The sequence below is a fragment of the Camelus bactrianus genome, chromosome 5 (assembly GCF_048773025.1).
Source record: "Camelus bactrianus isolate YW-2024 breed Bactrian camel chromosome 5, ASM4877302v1, whole genome shotgun sequence".
NCBI lineage: Eukaryota > Metazoa > Chordata > Mammalia > Artiodactyla > Camelidae > Camelus > Camelus bactrianus.
The window spans coordinates 93870924-93887809 of NC_133543.1; the positions used below are offsets into that span (position 1 = coordinate 93870924).

The 16886-nt window shown below is 34.7% G+C and overlaps 1 protein-coding gene across 2 annotated transcripts in view; it reads left to right on the forward strand.

Annotated features, from left to right (window-relative positions):
• The window catches only part of NYAP2 (neuronal tyrosine-phosphorylated phosphoinositide-3-kinase adaptor 2), a 162497-nt gene extending 146045 nt beyond the window's left edge, over positions 1-16452 (forward strand). The window contains exon 6 of one of the 2 annotated variants that reach the window (XM_074364403.1): positions 11022-16452. In XM_074364403.1, coding sequence (XP_074220504.1) covers positions 11022-11246 — 225 coding nt within the window. In that variant the 3' untranslated portion in view covers positions 11247-16452. Of the gene's footprint in view, positions 1-5444; positions 9059-11021 lie in introns of those variants that run through there. The other variant, XM_074364401.1, reaches the window with a different exon arrangement.
• Positions 16453-16886: the final 434 nt, after the last annotated feature.

The window sequence follows — 16886 nt, forward strand, 5'->3', positions numbered from 1 at the left end:
TTTAAATATTGCTCATTTAAAAACAGAAATTAATTCTGAAACCTGCTCAGAGGTCTTTTTTTTTTCTTTATTACAATTAGTTTAATCAATTAACAGCTGAAATTGTATCTTTAGTCATTATTAGAGTTAATTGCTGAGGAATATGTTGTGCCTTCTTTATTGGGAAAAATGTATCACAATTTTTCTATAGTCTTTTTACTTTCCAAGGTAAAGAATTCATATTTATAGTCATAAAATAGCGAAAAGGCAAATCAAGTTTTACATATGTGTGTGTGTGTGTATATATATATTTTTAAATTATACATGGTTCTGCCTGTGGACACATAACATAGACATAATGGTTCTGCCTGTGGACACATACCATAGACATAATATTTCTGATTTTTGAACACAGTTCAACATTCATCTGAAAAGCCTCATCTTTCATTTTGCCATAGGAATATCATATATCATTGTATATATTATTTATGCCCTTCACAACTTTATACAGATTTTAATGCAGCAACACTTTGAGTCAATTTCAGACACTTGAGAACTATCTCATAAATCAACTCTTTCTCATGCAATTTGATCATTATTCCTCGAAGTCATTGTATTTGTATGCTTCCACAGATAAACCTCCTTATTACATCTATATACATATATATATGCTCTGTGTACATGCATAGAGAGGCAGGTGCCATGCCACTCACACCTGGCTGGACGGGGCATTATTAGATAGATAGGTTTCCATTGTATGACTGAACACAGTCTTTCACCAGGGAACAAGTGCTAAGCCACGAAGAATTGCCACTTTGCATTTTGCATTTGTTCACAAGAGATACAAAGTTAACATTCTATTTTGACAACTTGCTTTTTGCATTTAGTCATCATTTGGTGTTATAAAAATGTTATGCATTTTTAAATGTTTTAAAACTTCCATTTTTCTAGATGTTGAAATTCAATTCTTCTCTAAAATTCTGCTGTAGTGAAGAGTTGATAAAACGGTGGTTTGATGCAGTTAGCATCTTCTTTCATGGTGGTGTGAAAACCATCCATGGACTTTTTCTTTTAGGCAGCCTTTCTTGGGCTTCTTCTCCTAAGGCCACTCATTGAATCAGCTAACATTTTTGTGCAACTCAGTTGAGAGACACTAACATTTTACTCTACTTGTCGATATTCTTGGAGATGTGCAAATATGTGTGGGAGGACGACTATGTTGTTTGCTGCCATGAAACTGAGGAAAAGGTACTTATTGAAATGAGATTGAGCTGTGGGTGGTGAAGGAAAAAGAAAAATACTTTCAGAGGGGCTCCCTTGGTGAAGTATCCGGTGCGGGTAACATATTACTGTATTATCCACACACAATTATACGGAAGGACAACCAGCCAGTTAGCAGTTCAAAAGTGAGATCAGATGGAGGTATTCTTACATAGCAAGAAAGGACACTTTGTTCTTACTGCTTTGGGGATTGCTACTATTCACCACTCGGACACATCTCTCATTAGGATGCTCCGTCCATTAAGTGCTTTAGAAGTGTTTAACTTCTTCAAGAAGGAAGCCAGGAAGGAGGGAGAGTGAAGACAGAGCACTACCTTGGCAGCTTAACCTTGGGATATTAAATATGATCAAGTGCAAATATTGTGGGGCCTTAGGGATGTATTCTTGTGCGTTGGAGGCAAGAAACTTGAGCTATGGATGGAGAGCGTTACCCAGGGAGGGAGATTACTGTGTTCTGCTCTATTAATAACCCCTTTCACGCCCAGTACGGGATCTGTCTCTAGACACAGCTAAGCGATCCTGAACCTCTTCTAAACTTGATTTTCTCATCCCGAATATGGTGACCACAGGGTTATGCTGAGGCTAAAATGGAATGAAGCGGGCTGAGTGTTCATACAGTGCCTTGCTCACTGAGAGGAATTGCAATGATGATTGTGCCCGTGACCTTGACAACTACGAAGATGAGAGGATGCTGTGATGACAGTAATGACAGGTTCAAAGCTTTGCAGCCACCAACGTTTTCACAGCTTATAAATCCTCTATTAATCTTTCAGTCTTTCAGTGGCAAACTTTACCCCCTTTATTTAATCCAGCACACTCACCCTCGTTGTCGGCTCTCTGAAGTGAAAGTACTCTGGCAGTTGTGTGTGTGTGTGTGTGTGTGTGTGTGTGTGTGTGTGTGTGTGTTCAGTGTGGCCGCTTTAATCCTAATGAGCTGAGACAATCCAGTGCCATGATCAGGGCACAGACTAGCATTTGGTATATCTAGTTCCAATTCTAATTCTGCCTTCTGTTAGGAATATGATTCTATACGTATTACTTAACTTCTGTAGGCCTCCATTTATCATCTAACAAAGAGCCATAAGGCATCTTATCCAGTTATTAAGCTTTAAAGGAATTGGTATACGCTAAGTGCCAGTTGAGTGTCTGGAACATGGTTTATAACCAATAAATCACGGTTGCTGCTATAATTACACTGTTGATGTTCTTATGATTATTACTCAGATTGTGACAATCCTTCTTCCCAAAGCCACTTGGTCAAAGGTGAATGTAACAGGCTAGGTTATTTCAGAACTTTTATAAAATCATTCAAGGAAGTTTTGAGAGTATTCCTTGAGGTGGATCAAAAGCCTCAAGGTACGAGATTTTATTAGCTTTAGCCTACTGTTTCTTCTTCAGTGACATTACTGACACACATTTTCTTTCAGCAAAACTTTTATAATTTTGTTTTCTGAAACCTAGAGGAGGTAACAGTAATTTAATCATATCTCTATGATATATACCCTTATGCACAAATATACACACAAATACATACATATAAACACACTGTATGCTGCACACTTTTATACACACATCCATATGTATGTTTATGAATATATATGAAATGTATGTATGTATTCATGGGTGCACGTGTGTGTGCATACAGTAGGCTTCCAGACAGCCTTCAAAACAGACATTTATTTTCTTTTAATGAAATGTAATGATTCTTTTAAACACAATTTTTCTTATGAAATATATTTTCCCTTCCCAAGCAATGTACCGTTAGCAACAAGGAAGAATATAAACAAAATAAGTGAAAGGTAAATTCAAGAGTACGGTAAACCATAAGCCCTGAAAAATGTAAAGAATTGTATTTATAGTTGTCAAAAAGTTTAAGAAACCTTGAAGAATTCAAACATGGAGACATTTTGAAAAAATTCAACTGATTTGACTACATAAAAATTAGAAACATCTATTATTAAGTAATAACCTAAATGACTAATTATGAAGTGTCAAATACTAGAAATTGTTAACATAAATAATATATAAGTATCCTAAATTAAGAAAATATATAAATCTGTAAGTAAAATTATCCCCTCATTAGAAAAAAAAAGAATAAACTAAGGTCTTGATCCACTCTTCTGTTACTAAACATTTGTGAAATATCCAAATACATTCAACTCGCTGCTAATAAAAGTAAATACGGAAATCCAAGAGTTCTTTTCAACACATAAAATGAGTAAGATTTTTGTTCGCTTATTTGTTCATTTTTTTTTCAGTAACACAACTCAGTGCTAATGCTACTAATATTCTCACTGCCCTGTTTGAGTGGCTGTCAGTTTTCATTTGTTCATTCATTCATTGCATGAGCGTTTTGACATACTTCCTTGTGCTAAAGGGAAAGATGTGACATTCACTGTAGAGCCCCTGTCTTAAAAAAAAAAACTCAGTCTGCTGGGGTAGAGGAGTTTATATTTTTGTTTCCACTTCGTGGTAGACGCTAAATTATTACATGCAATCTTCCCGACAAATCTGAGGTCTTATTATTTTCATTTTACAGATAAACAAGTTCTCAGGAAGATTAAATGATTTGTCCCACATCTCACAACTAATAAGTGGTAAAACCAGGTCATGATACCCATTCTATCTACCTTATACTGTCTCCTAAGATAGAAAGAAATCAAAGCTGCACCCCAAAATAGGATTGTTGTTATTGCAGAGAGATGAGCAGTGTATTGGCAGAGCTTGCAAACAGCTGTAATTTTCACTGTTTAGGACAATAGTTGAAACCAGCCTCTGTCCTTGAAAGTGACTTGTGACCTGGGTCTTGATGAAAGGACGTTGCTATAAAACTCAAGAGTTACGTGTATACTGTATTTTGGAAAGAAATGGTGTTTCTAAGTAGTTGTAAAGTCACATGGATTATTGACTCTGCCTTTTAAGTTTTACCATAGAAAAAACTGTGACGTTAGGTCACCTCAATGCACTTTCAAAATATCAATTGTTTTATACAAATACATATGCGTAGATAGGTAGAGGCACATATAAATACATAGAGTAAGCTTTACTCTTTCAAAGAAAAAGACATTTTTCTTTCTCTGTAATGATCAACGAACATAGATTTGATCATTTATTATTGATAGCTAGGTAATAATTTGTGAATTTGCTGACAGGTGCAGATAGTTATAACCCCTCCATCACTTTGCTTTGTCAATTTCAAAAGGCCCGTTGAGGGCCTGTGTTGTTGTGTATATTATGCAAAGATGACCCCTTCTTTCCAAAATATAGTTGGGAAGGAAGAAAAGAAATATAAATTACTAAAATTATTTTTTTTTAATTCTGAAAACAACTTTTATATTGAACTGGAATCACCACTGTGACACATGACAGACAAGCAAATAACCACTGCAGAGTCACTCAAAGGAAGGGTTGTATTAAATCTCTTATTTAAAGACTTTAAACCAGATTATCCACTTTATTTCTTCAATTTCAACATTCCTGTTTTTCCTTATAATGATGTAAAATGTGTAGTCAATATGCCCAGTTAGTCTAAACCAATTGTCAGAGATGACTTTAAAAGTAAACCTCATCCTTTATGATTTATCTAAAGGACCAAACTTGATATGAAAAATATTGTGAACGTATATGAATCAATGCTCTTGATTTGGTTCTATAGTCCTTTCTATAATACCAATATTGGTATTACCCTCTTTGTTCTTCTATCAGGCAGTTCCAGTAGATATGTAATTTAAGGGTTAATTGGCTATTGACTTAGTAAGTTAGCAAACTTTTTCTTTAAAGGGACAGACAGTAAATATTTTAGGCTTTATGGACCATAGTATCTGGCCCAATAACTCAACTCTAGTCAATAGTGTGAAAGTAGCCAGAGACAATCCATGAACAAATGGACTTATCTGAGGCCAGTGGAAACTGTGTATACACTGGCATTTGAATTTCATATCATTTTCATCTGTCGTGGAAATACTCTTCTTTTGTTTTCTTTTCAACTATTTAAAAACTTTAAAGTTCTTGTTCATGGGCTGTACTGAAACAGGCAATGGACTTTATTTGGGAAATGTGTTGTAGTTGGCCAATCCCTGCCCGTGATCTTGAAGACAGATGTAAAAAAAAGCCATGGTGCTTACCTGTTTCTTCTTTATGTATGTTTTGTTAATAAAGAATCAATCTCTTTGCCCACTAAATAGGAGAGGAAGAGCATTTTTGATGAGATCGCCAACACCTCTGGCTAACCTGTGTGTGACTCACTCCTAAGGACAGGAAGAAGCGCAGGTCAGAGTGACCTGCCACCTCCCATAACTCCTGAAGAAGTTGCTTCCGCTTCTCAGATTCCCCGCCCCCACCCTGCCACGGCAGCTGGGCTCCCGGCCTGGTCTTCCTTGCTTCCCCACTAACACAGCCCATCCTCCCTTGGAGAAATTTTCTTCAGGGTAAAGGGAAAATTCAGAGAAATTTGGTAACTCTAGCTTCCTTTCCAGCCAGATTCAGGCTTACACTCCCCCTGCTGGATGACGATGTCTTATAAAATGGGCTATCCATCCAGGTGGGAGAAGGTGGCCCAAAGAGAGCAACTTCCGGAACCCGTAGATTTCCACCCCGCCCAACCCTGAGCATCTGAAGATGAGTATTGGTGTTGTGTCTATTGTCTCAGAAATTAAATTTGATTCTCAAATCGTAAGACTCCCAGCTAAACTTAATTCCAAAGCCAACGAGGCACCAGCTCAACACTGTTTCCTGTCTCCTAAATCTTTGACGACATTTTTTCATGTGCTAACTCATGAAGCATAATAGTCAAAATCAATAGAGATACATATGCTTGTATCAGTTTTATTCTGCTATCATGTTTATTACTGAAATGCTCCAAGTGCTTATTTCAGAGTATTTTTTTCTCTTTATGTTTTACATATTTTGAAAAATTGGATACCTTAAATAAATATTAGGGAGATTTATTATTGGAAAAAATCTCACGATTTCTTTGTTTGTTGGATAAAATATACCCAATATGAGGAAGTACTCAGTTTATTTCTTAGAGAAAGTAATTGTTGAAGTGAATTAAAATTCCTTCTCATTTGTGCCATTCCTGATGCATTGAAGGATCGGAAGATTAGATCATGATCAATGTATGGGACTTTACAGTTTTTAATCTCTTTGCATGCATTAGTTTACTGCTTCCTACAACCTTGTGAAGTGTGGTATACAAATATGCATAATATATATAAAGTGTTCCAGTGTACATCTATGTATATATAAATCATGTACACACACACACACATATATATAATGTATATAGGAATTATATGCAAATTTAGAGAGATACATGACTTTTCAATGCCACACAACGATCAAGATCCCAGTCAAGTCATTTAACTCTTCCATTCTACCATGTTACTTCCATATAAAGAATGAAATACACACTTACATATTCTTTGGAAAAAATATGGTCCTATCATGTTATTTTCTAAAATATATTTTTAAAAATTTTAGTATAGTTTGAAATTTACAGAAAGGCTGCAAAGGGATACATGGAGGGTTCCTGTATACCCCATGTCCAGTTTCCCCTATTGTTAATATCTTACATTATCATGGTGCTTTTGTCACAACTAATGAATCAATACTGAAACATTATTATTTGCATCCATACTTCATTTGGATTTCCTTGGTTTTTATTATTAGTTTCAAGATTTCTTCCAGGATACCACGTCCATCAACTTCACTTATCATGTCTCCTTGGTCCTCTCTAAACTGTGACAGTTCCTCAGACTTCCCTTATCTTGTATGACCTTGACAGTTTTAGGGATTACTGGACTGCTGTATCATAGAATGTTTCTCATTTTGGGTTGTCTGGTGTTTTTCTCATGGTTAGACTGGAGTTATGATTTTGGGGAGGAAGATCACAGAGGTAAAATGCCCTTCTCTTCACATCATATCAAGGGTGCGTACTGTCGGCATCACTCATCACTGCTGATCAGCCAGTGCGGTGTAGATAGTGCTCTCCAGGTCTCTTCACTGTGAAGTTCCTCTCCTCCTCCTTTCCATACTCTTTGGAAAGAAGTCACTGTGTATAGACTCCATTTATGTAGTGAAGATTTATTATGTTTCACCTTCTTGAGGAAGAACTTCATTTGATTTTATCCTCATGAAATTAGCCAAGATCATTGGCCTCTGCTGAATCTTGATAATATGAAAATCTTATCCAAGCTATGTAAGTGTGTTCATGTTAATTGAACAACTATCTCCCAATGTATACTTACTTGCCTGTGTTTGTTTTTTTTTCTTCCCTATGTGGGGCATCCAAGAAATGCATTCAGATTAAAGATAAGAAACAGGCCACTTGATTAAATAACTAAACTGAAAGAATTTCTGTTCTAGGCTTAATTTCAAATTAGTTGTAGATGGACTCACTGAGTTCATTCAATGTCAGGGTGAAATGGAATGGAATTTTACAGCTAAATTTAAATTAGATATGAAGAATTTAATGATAAATAAATAAAAAAACAGAACATCTAGATATCCTTTATGGGTAGTAATCTTAACACACTTCATAGAATGACTAAACATTCTAGTTGTTATATCTGAAGTAATGAATTGAAGTATAACATCTTATTGCAAGAATAGGATATAATATTTGACTCACTTTAAGGGAGATGGATTTAGCCATGTCAACAGGCATAGAAGTATCATTGAGTTTAACTTGGGGAATTAAAAAGAATGTGTACCCTCCAGAAAAAAATTACTAAAAAACATGTGTCTTTAAAAATAAATATATAAAACAGATTTATCTCCCCTCAAATGAATTCCATGTATCACTCATTCATATCATTGTAACATAATAATTTTGGGGGTTATTTTAAATGAGAAAAAAAAGTTCAATAGCAAATTTAACATGTGAAGATTCTATTCCAAACTGGACATATTTGTTAAACTTATCAAAATTAAAAATATTTTAATTGGCTATCTTCTGACAACCTGTATTTGAATTTTGTTAGAATGCCTAGCCCTCTTTCATGTATTGGGCAGTGATTTCTCTCAGCATTTTTATTGACCATACGTCTGGCCCCTAAAAGAAGATAGTTTAATATTGCAGGGTCAGTCTGAAAGAAAAAATGGTTGATTTTCTTCTATTTATATTTTGAGCCATTATATTGCAATCATGTGGATATATAAATATTCTAAAATAAAAATGTAAAGAATATGAAAAACTGTATTTTATAACTCTTTATTCTTAAACACCTATTCTTTAGATTTTTAAAGAATGGATTATTCTTAGTATATTGACATATAGCATAAACTTCTAATTGACTGAAAACACATACTTATTATAGATAATGTAATGCATTTATGAACTGTGATCACAACTATGAAATATATTGGTGACACTGTTGTCAGGGCAATCCCGGAAAATTATTATTTTGCAGTTGCATATACTGACTCATACCCTAAAAATATTAAAGAAAATTAGGTAATAGATTATTTAATGTTTGTGTGGACAAGTAAATATATTGCAAATGTTGAAATAATGCTGTAAATATATTACCTTAAAGATTTGATGTTTTGCAATTTTCCTGGAATGTGTAAAATCCAGTGAGATTTCATTAGGAAAAAATTATCTGAGTTTCTGAGAAGCAACAAAAATTGTTCAATGGTGATGGCTTCAATGCCTTCCTAAAACTTTTACTGAGAGTGAAATGACTCTGTTCTGCATGTTGGGGCTACTGAGATGAATGCGATTTGGGGTTGGCCCTCTGGAAATTGTGTTATAAATTCCACTTATGACAGTTTATAGTTACTCAATAAATTTTGCTTGTATTTCCACCAAAATAGACTTACTGTATTTTTATTGCCTAGGTTATCATGTTATAAAACATAATAAATCTTTGAAAAATTTCCAAGTCACTTTAATAATTGCCTGTTGAGACAGAAACCTGTTGGGCAGAACTTCACTAGAACTTTACTTAAAAAGTGAGCACTGATGTCCAGGGCCCTGGGCTAAGGGCTAGAGGACCCAAAGGGCATCAGACACAGCCTGTTCTTTCACGGAACTTTATATCAACTTAGGCTCCTTACATACAGGATATTTACCTAAGAATATCATCTTCTGGAATCTAAGTCCAAGCCATTGATTTTGATTTATTTGATAAGCAATTTTTATCCATTCATAAACCTATAAATACATGTGCATTTTTGAATAGCCTCTGGAAATGGTAGTACATACAACAATAACTGTTATTATAATTTCTAAACCATATTCAGGAGATGGAGCATGCTGTAGTAGAAACACTATTCACTTTGAAGTTGGACAGTTTTAGTTTGACATAGGTCTGTATCATAGCCAATAAGCTGTGACCTTGATCTAGTACCTTAAACTTTCTGAGACTCAGCTTTCTCATTTGCGCGTAGCTAAATCCTAACTTTCAGTGTGGCTGGGAGAATTTAATGTAACATATATGGAACTCTTCCCACATGCCTGGCAGAGAGCAGGTATGAAAAAACTGTCGCTAGGTACATGTTGGTATTAGAATAATAATTTGTGGGATTTGTTTTACTGTTTGTAAAAATGACTTCACCTTCATCATCCAGTTTGATCCTTATACTTACTTCTGAAATTAAGATATTATAAAGTCAGTGATTTGGATAAAGAAACAGAAATGGAGTGGCCAGTGGAAATTTGACACACCCAGTATTCGAGTCAGTCTTCTAGCTCGGAGTTCTGCCTTCTCCAGAAAGAATTAAGAATTGTGAGAATTCGGTTTTGCCTTGTTCACATCAAAACTTAACCTGAAGTATTTGCTGATTGTTTTCCTAAAATCGTTCCATCAAATTTAGTGACTCCAAGTGAGCTATTTGCACCCTTCAAATCATAAAGCAGATTTGTTTAAACAATTAATTGTAAGCGTCCCCATCCTGGGTCCACGGCCCAGTCACACTGCTGTGCTTGTGGCAGACTCAGCCAACTAGCTCCGTTCCAAAGAACAGTTGTTGGTGGACATGGCCTTGTACACCTGGGAGTAGTGTTTACCTGTCCAGAAATATATGTATGCGCATCAATACATAGTCAGCACTGAACCTTCTCCTGGTACCCAACTGACCTGACGAATCAGGTTCTTTGAAGTTCTGGAGCTAATTAGGATCTGTGTCAGTATGATTGCAGAAGCCAATGATTCTAGTTAGATATTTGCTGAAGCATCAAACAGTGTAGCAAAACTTCTTTGCAAAATAATTATTTAAGTATTTAAATTCCAAGCATTAGATGCACATTGAAGCTCGATTTGGGAGAAAACAGTTGAAAGTCTTAATTCTTTATGCTATGAACAAACACAAGTTTTATTTTAAGAATGAAAATGTTCATTAAAATCTTTAAAACATATCTCACTCATTAGATCTCACTGAAAAGTAATTCTAATAATTCAACTTAGGCATATTGGGACCCATAAGACAATGAAGTCAACATAAAAATAATAGGTAAATATTTGGCAAATGGCTTAAAACATTTGACAAAAGGTTTTATCTCTGTATCATGGGCTTTTAAAACATACTGGAAAAATATCATGCTTCAGTTATCATTTAATAATATCACAATGTCCACTAGTTCGAGTATACATTTTATTTATGGTTCCCATGCTTTAATTTTGCTTTCTAAGAATTTCAAAAAATACAAACAGCTGACATTTTTTTTTGAAACAAATACTAGCACAGTGCAAAAAAAAAAAAAAAAACTGCTTTCATTCCATTTTTTTCTTCTGTATTCACTCTTTGTTTTTTGCTAGGTGGCATGCATGCAGTGGTTTCATGGAGACCATACAATGCTTGAGATGATTGAGAAAAAGCGTTGCTTGTGCAAGGAAATAAAAGCTAGACAGAAAACGGAAAAGGGCCTTTGCAAACAGGATAGCATGCCTACCCTCCCCAGCTGGAAGAAGAATGCGGGTGCGAAGTACAGCCCTCCACCCTACGCTAAGCAGCAGACGGTGTTCTGGGACACTGCCATCTGACCGTGTGCAGGATGGCGTGAGCTCCACGTTCCTTAACAGGAAGAGGGAGGTCGACTCGGTCATGTGATAAGTAACTGTTACACTTTTTCCCTGTCAGAATGGAATGCCAGCACTTCCCTGGAAAACCCATGGGAAGCTGTGCCTATTCGTGGCAAGTTCAAGATAAAACGTCTATTTCCTTGCAATTAAGGCACACTTGTTTATCACGGATTATTTTGAATCCAGAAGATAGTAAGATGTAAATATTTTACAAGTTTATGGGTGACACCTGAAATAACACACGTTATACGTATACAAATTACAGAAATATCAAGAGTTTTACTATATGAAACAATTTCGGTATTAACTGGTTTGTTATCTCTTTTATATGTAATCCCTTGATGCCTTTTATTATTAATTTTTGCATTTAAAGTGTGTTTTTTGTCTGCCCACATTTGGTTTCTGTACCTGAGCTCACATATAAATTATGTTCAATCACATAATATATGATCTGGTGCTAGTAATGTAGCAGTTGAATATCATATTCGTTCAGAACATCTGTTGCTTTGTAAGTTTTTAAGGGTTTGACAGGAAATGAACGCAAATGTGATGCTGAATTTGGACGTCCACATCACATCAACACCGATATTTTTGCTACATTGGCTTTATAAGAATTTCTCATCAGTATCATCTTGTTTGTACTAAGCAATGGTTAGTCAGACTCCAGAAAAAGTTGCGAGCATATATTTGGACATCCCAGCAGAAAACATTTCCTTCAGAAATGACTTTAGGGATACCCGTCCTTGCATCATAGATCTGATTGGAGGAGACCAGGGTTCACTGTGACAATGGAAGGAACAAGGAATCAAAGGGTAAATAGCAGGACTACTTTCAAGAAGGTGGGAACAGCGGCATTATGTTGCCACTGCAATCATTATTTTTAAGTAACTTTTCATGTGTATGTCTGTTTCCCCTAGAAAATGATCAATAAGCTTTGAACCAGACGAGTTTACATATTAGTCCACTCAATACCAATCTTAAAATTTAGGTCCATTAATGGAGTAGTATTTCATGTTAATTTTTCAAACTAGTCATCGCCATATTTTGTGGTATAACTTTCTGTGCATTTTCATCAATCACACCCATTCTTACTGATTATGACACCATGACCAAAGAATTATGACCGATTGTTTATTTTGTTTCAAGGAAGAAACAGGAAATGCAGGGGATGGGAGCCGGGTTGGATTCAATTTTATGTGTTGGTAAAGTTTAAGTTAAACAAATCGTATATATCTTTTAAGAGTAACTTGTTAGTCGACTATAAATATCCCCATGGGTGAATAAAAAGGAAACTATCACATATATTTTGTATATTTAAATTACTATTTATGCTTCCTGAAATTGACAGTATGTGATTCTTCTTTAACAATCAATTTAGTATTATATTTCTGAGAGAGAAGGTATGTGTTTGAAGTTATTGTCATAGCGGTTTTCCTTGTAAGGGTTTTGACAGCAATAGTACCATGCTGCTCAGTAAAACCAAATATAGCAGGAGTTAGGGAATTTTTGTAATCTATATCGCTAAAGGCGTAGTAACGCTTTATCAGTAATAGTTTCTTTCAAGCCTTTGAAATGTTATAAAATACTTTTTTAATATTTTATAATTAATGTATATTTTGATGCCCAACAAGAATTCTGAAAGTATAAGGAAAATAAGGTAAGGGGGAGCATGTGTATCTGTTATGTGTGCGCGTGTACGCGTGGAGGAGAACTCAGTGCGAGAACTGTATACATAAAACGCTTATTGAAGTTTTAGGTTTTGCTTGAATAACTGAGGTGGTTAAAAAAAAAAAAAAAAGCAGCGTCACAAGTACAGGAAATCATGGCGAGATGTTAAGTAGCCTAAATAAACCCTGCTGCCAAATTTCACCAATTATCGATCATGTTTCAAACCCAACGATCAGTGGAGTACAAGTCTAAGAGTGATGAAAATGCGTAAAATCAGAATTGAGATAAAATGTGTTTATGACCCAAGTTGTTATCCTGATTTAAGTTATTATGACCACGTGTACTCTAGCTAATGAATCAGTCATCTATAAGCCATCAATTCTCAGCATCATTATGATGATTTGATATATATAGATATATTATATAAACAGATAGATATGTCTCTCTCTATATATCTAGATCTGTGTATCTATATATATAAGGCTCATTATGATAATGATGGAGAATTCCTTTGAAATTTCTATTTAGGTAACACATGCAAGTGTGTTTTTCAAATGCCAATCTTTCCCATATCTCTTTGAATAAGGCAGAAGATAGTTCTTTAAATACTGGCCACTTGTCAAAAAGCTACTAAAATGATTTGTGTTGGATTCAGCCATTTCCGTTTGTTCTGCCAAACTCATGCTGTAGCCAGGTTTTATATGCTCCTTTTTTAAGCCAGTTATTTCCTGAGAAGGTAACTTGCTTGAAAATCTGACCTTAAGCAACTATTTCCACTTAATTTCTCCAAATCTTGTCTTCAGTGGGAAGTAGCTGAAAGACCTGGAAAAGCAGCTTAATTGGTATTTGACTCAAGAGATGGAATTCTGTGCCTATATGGCTGACCATGGTGACTTAGCTTATGTGGCAATAGCCATCCTATGATTAATTTCCTCTTTGTGTAGTGTTTCTTTATGTGGAGCAAAAAAGATCATTAGGATAGAGAGAAAAACAAGCTTGCTCTCTGGTGGCAGTCAATCAGGACACTTCAACGGATGAATTTGGTCAGATGATAAAAATCTCCCCCTACAGCCAGAACGCTATGGAATGATAAAGCTCACATTTTTTTAGCAGTCCCAAAGAACAAATCATATCATGGCATGGTTATCAGGTTGGAAGAGCTCATACCTATAAAAATTACCTTTTCACGGCAAATTTTATAGAAACAGAGTTTTATCGGCTGTCAGCAAGATGCTTTTATGTGTGAAAAACTTCTTAGAAGAGATAAATTTCTTTAGAATTGATGGAAGGGGAAAAAAAAATCAAATTTTGCATTTCTGCCCAATTCCAGAGCCAGCACCTTCTGAGATATAACCGTAGTTCCTTATGTAAACATTGCCAAACGTTTCCCTTGTGTTTATGCTGTCGAAGCAAGATGGGAGTGAAAAGCGACTGATTTGTGTAAAAGTGAATGTCCACTTATTTAAAAAAGTCATGAAAGTGAAACAAAATAAAACATTAAGGGGTTAAAATTTATAGTTTTAAAGACTATACACATTCAAATACACAGTAACTGTCTGGATGCAACTAGTTACAACTTCACTGTTCGAAATGGTGACACTGAGGCTTCAGAGGCACTGAGGTTCCAAATAGCTTTCTTTGAATGCTTCTGGAGAGTAGAGAAACATTTTTCTCGCTACATTTTGGCTTAGGCCTTGTCCTTACATACAATTTGGTTTGACTCTTATGAGCAAATTTGGCGATCAAATCAACAAAACTAAACAGACCTATGGTTTTAATTGTTTTAATTAATTAAATAAGACATCAGAACAATGCGCATACAACACAATTTCAGTATCACTTCTATGTTAAGGTGAGTCACTTGCCTAAAATAAAAAAGAGCTTGCAAGCTAATTAGGGCTACCTATGAAATTAAGAAAACATCCTTATGATTTTAACAGCAAGTAATCTGAGTTGAGAGATAATGCACTCTTGCAAAGAAGTAGAAATAGAATAGGATAGAAATTCACAATTCATTGTGTCCCAAACTTTAATGGAAGTGAAAGAAAAATTGTACCTATCGTAGTTAAGGTTAACTCACTAAATCTTCCTTGTGTGGGAAAATACATAGCTAACTCTAGAATGTGAGCAATTTGTTATTAATCCATTATTCACTTAACAGTTCATTTACTGAGCAACTTATATCAGTTATCTTAAAACATTTCTGAAGGATTTGGCATTAAGGGTTCAAAAAGATGCGGCCCCTGCCTTCAAAGAGCTTGGTTATGCAATTATTAATGTTTTCAAAACAAAGCCAATTGTTTTTAGGAAGATATACAATATCACATGTGTTTAACATCGTTAATGTGTTTATATATGCTATTCTCTTTTTTCAATCAAGTGTGTAGTCAAAACAAAATACTAAAACATATGAAAATTGATGTCAAAGTATAAACTATGTATAAGTGTAAGCCTCTGTATGTACACCTAGGTATGTAATGCTGTCTATGTAAATCAGTAAAAGGATAACACATTTTACCATGTTGGACTTGAACATTATGGCTTGGGGTTTGGATTTATTTAAAACCCATTGATATTTGGGTCAATTACATCGTAGCAAAATGTGTGTAATCTGAAAAATAAAAGTCCTATTACATTCCCTTTAAATATTATAAAGTTTCAAATTTAGGGGGAAATATTGTTAGAAATATTGTAGTTATCTCAAACAACTCAATTATATGAAAATCTTTTTGAAATTTTCAATTGTTCCCAAATATGACTGGGTTTACCCACCCTAAAAGCATCTACATTTACACATGTATACATCCACATACAGTATACATACTGTATATAATAAATATGAAAACGTTTAGTATGCACTTCTTTTGTTTGGAGCTCCTTCAGTTAACATTTATAGTGTAGCAGCAGTTTATGTAAAGTGCACTGTGATTATGAAAAACAAAGCACAGTAAAGTCACAGGTCTTGTTATTTTGCACTGAAAATGTGTTTACGTATTTAGCAATTGTATGTTTACTTTCTTGCTCTTTTCAAGAAATTGAAACAAATAGCTATTGAGAAAATGATATCAAATAATATGTTTTTTAGTGGATAATGGCACTACCTTTTTAAAAGACAGGGTTTTTAAAAGAAACCATTTAACATCCATTCCAACGTAACATGTTTACGGTATCTAAAAATCTGAACGTCATATTGCATTTTTCATAATCCATTAAAAATGTCAGGTATGTGCCTGAAAAGTTGTGCAAATAAGCATTAGATAACAGATTTCTCACTCATGTGTTGTTAGCCATTTCTATATACATAATAATATAAACACTGATGTTTTCATTTCTTTTAATTTTTGTACTTGATTTTTTTAGGTAACATGTAATTATAAATGTACTTTGATACTACTGAAGTAACCAGATGTTGTTTGAAAAGAAATTGTTTTCTTTAGTGCATTGGCAATATTTTGCAATACTTTTGTGCTTATTTATTTGTGCTCCCGTGTAATTATAATAAAAGCAATAGTTTAAATTAGTTGACTTTGTCTTTGCTCATATTTATTCATCAAGAAACAAGATTGGTAAGAACTCTTTCAAAGAAAAGTACACACATTTTTCCACTTTCACAGTTGCCTCTGAGACTGTACGTACTGTGGAAGGCTGGTTTGGGTGAGTAGTGGGGTCTTGGACTCTTCAGTTGGATTATGTGACCCTCAAGTGTCCTCAGTTACCACTTGGCTTCTGCTTCAAACAGATAACCCACTAAATAAGAGGAAACTTGACATTTTTCTTCAGTATGCACCTAATTCCAATTAAATGACTCAGTGTGTGTCTAAAGTGTGCAGAAGGCATTAAAAAAAAATCCAGCAATCTTAGACTTACATATGCAGATAAGATATTTATTTGAAGGATATTTAGCACATTCATGTATTCATTTTTCCAGAATTA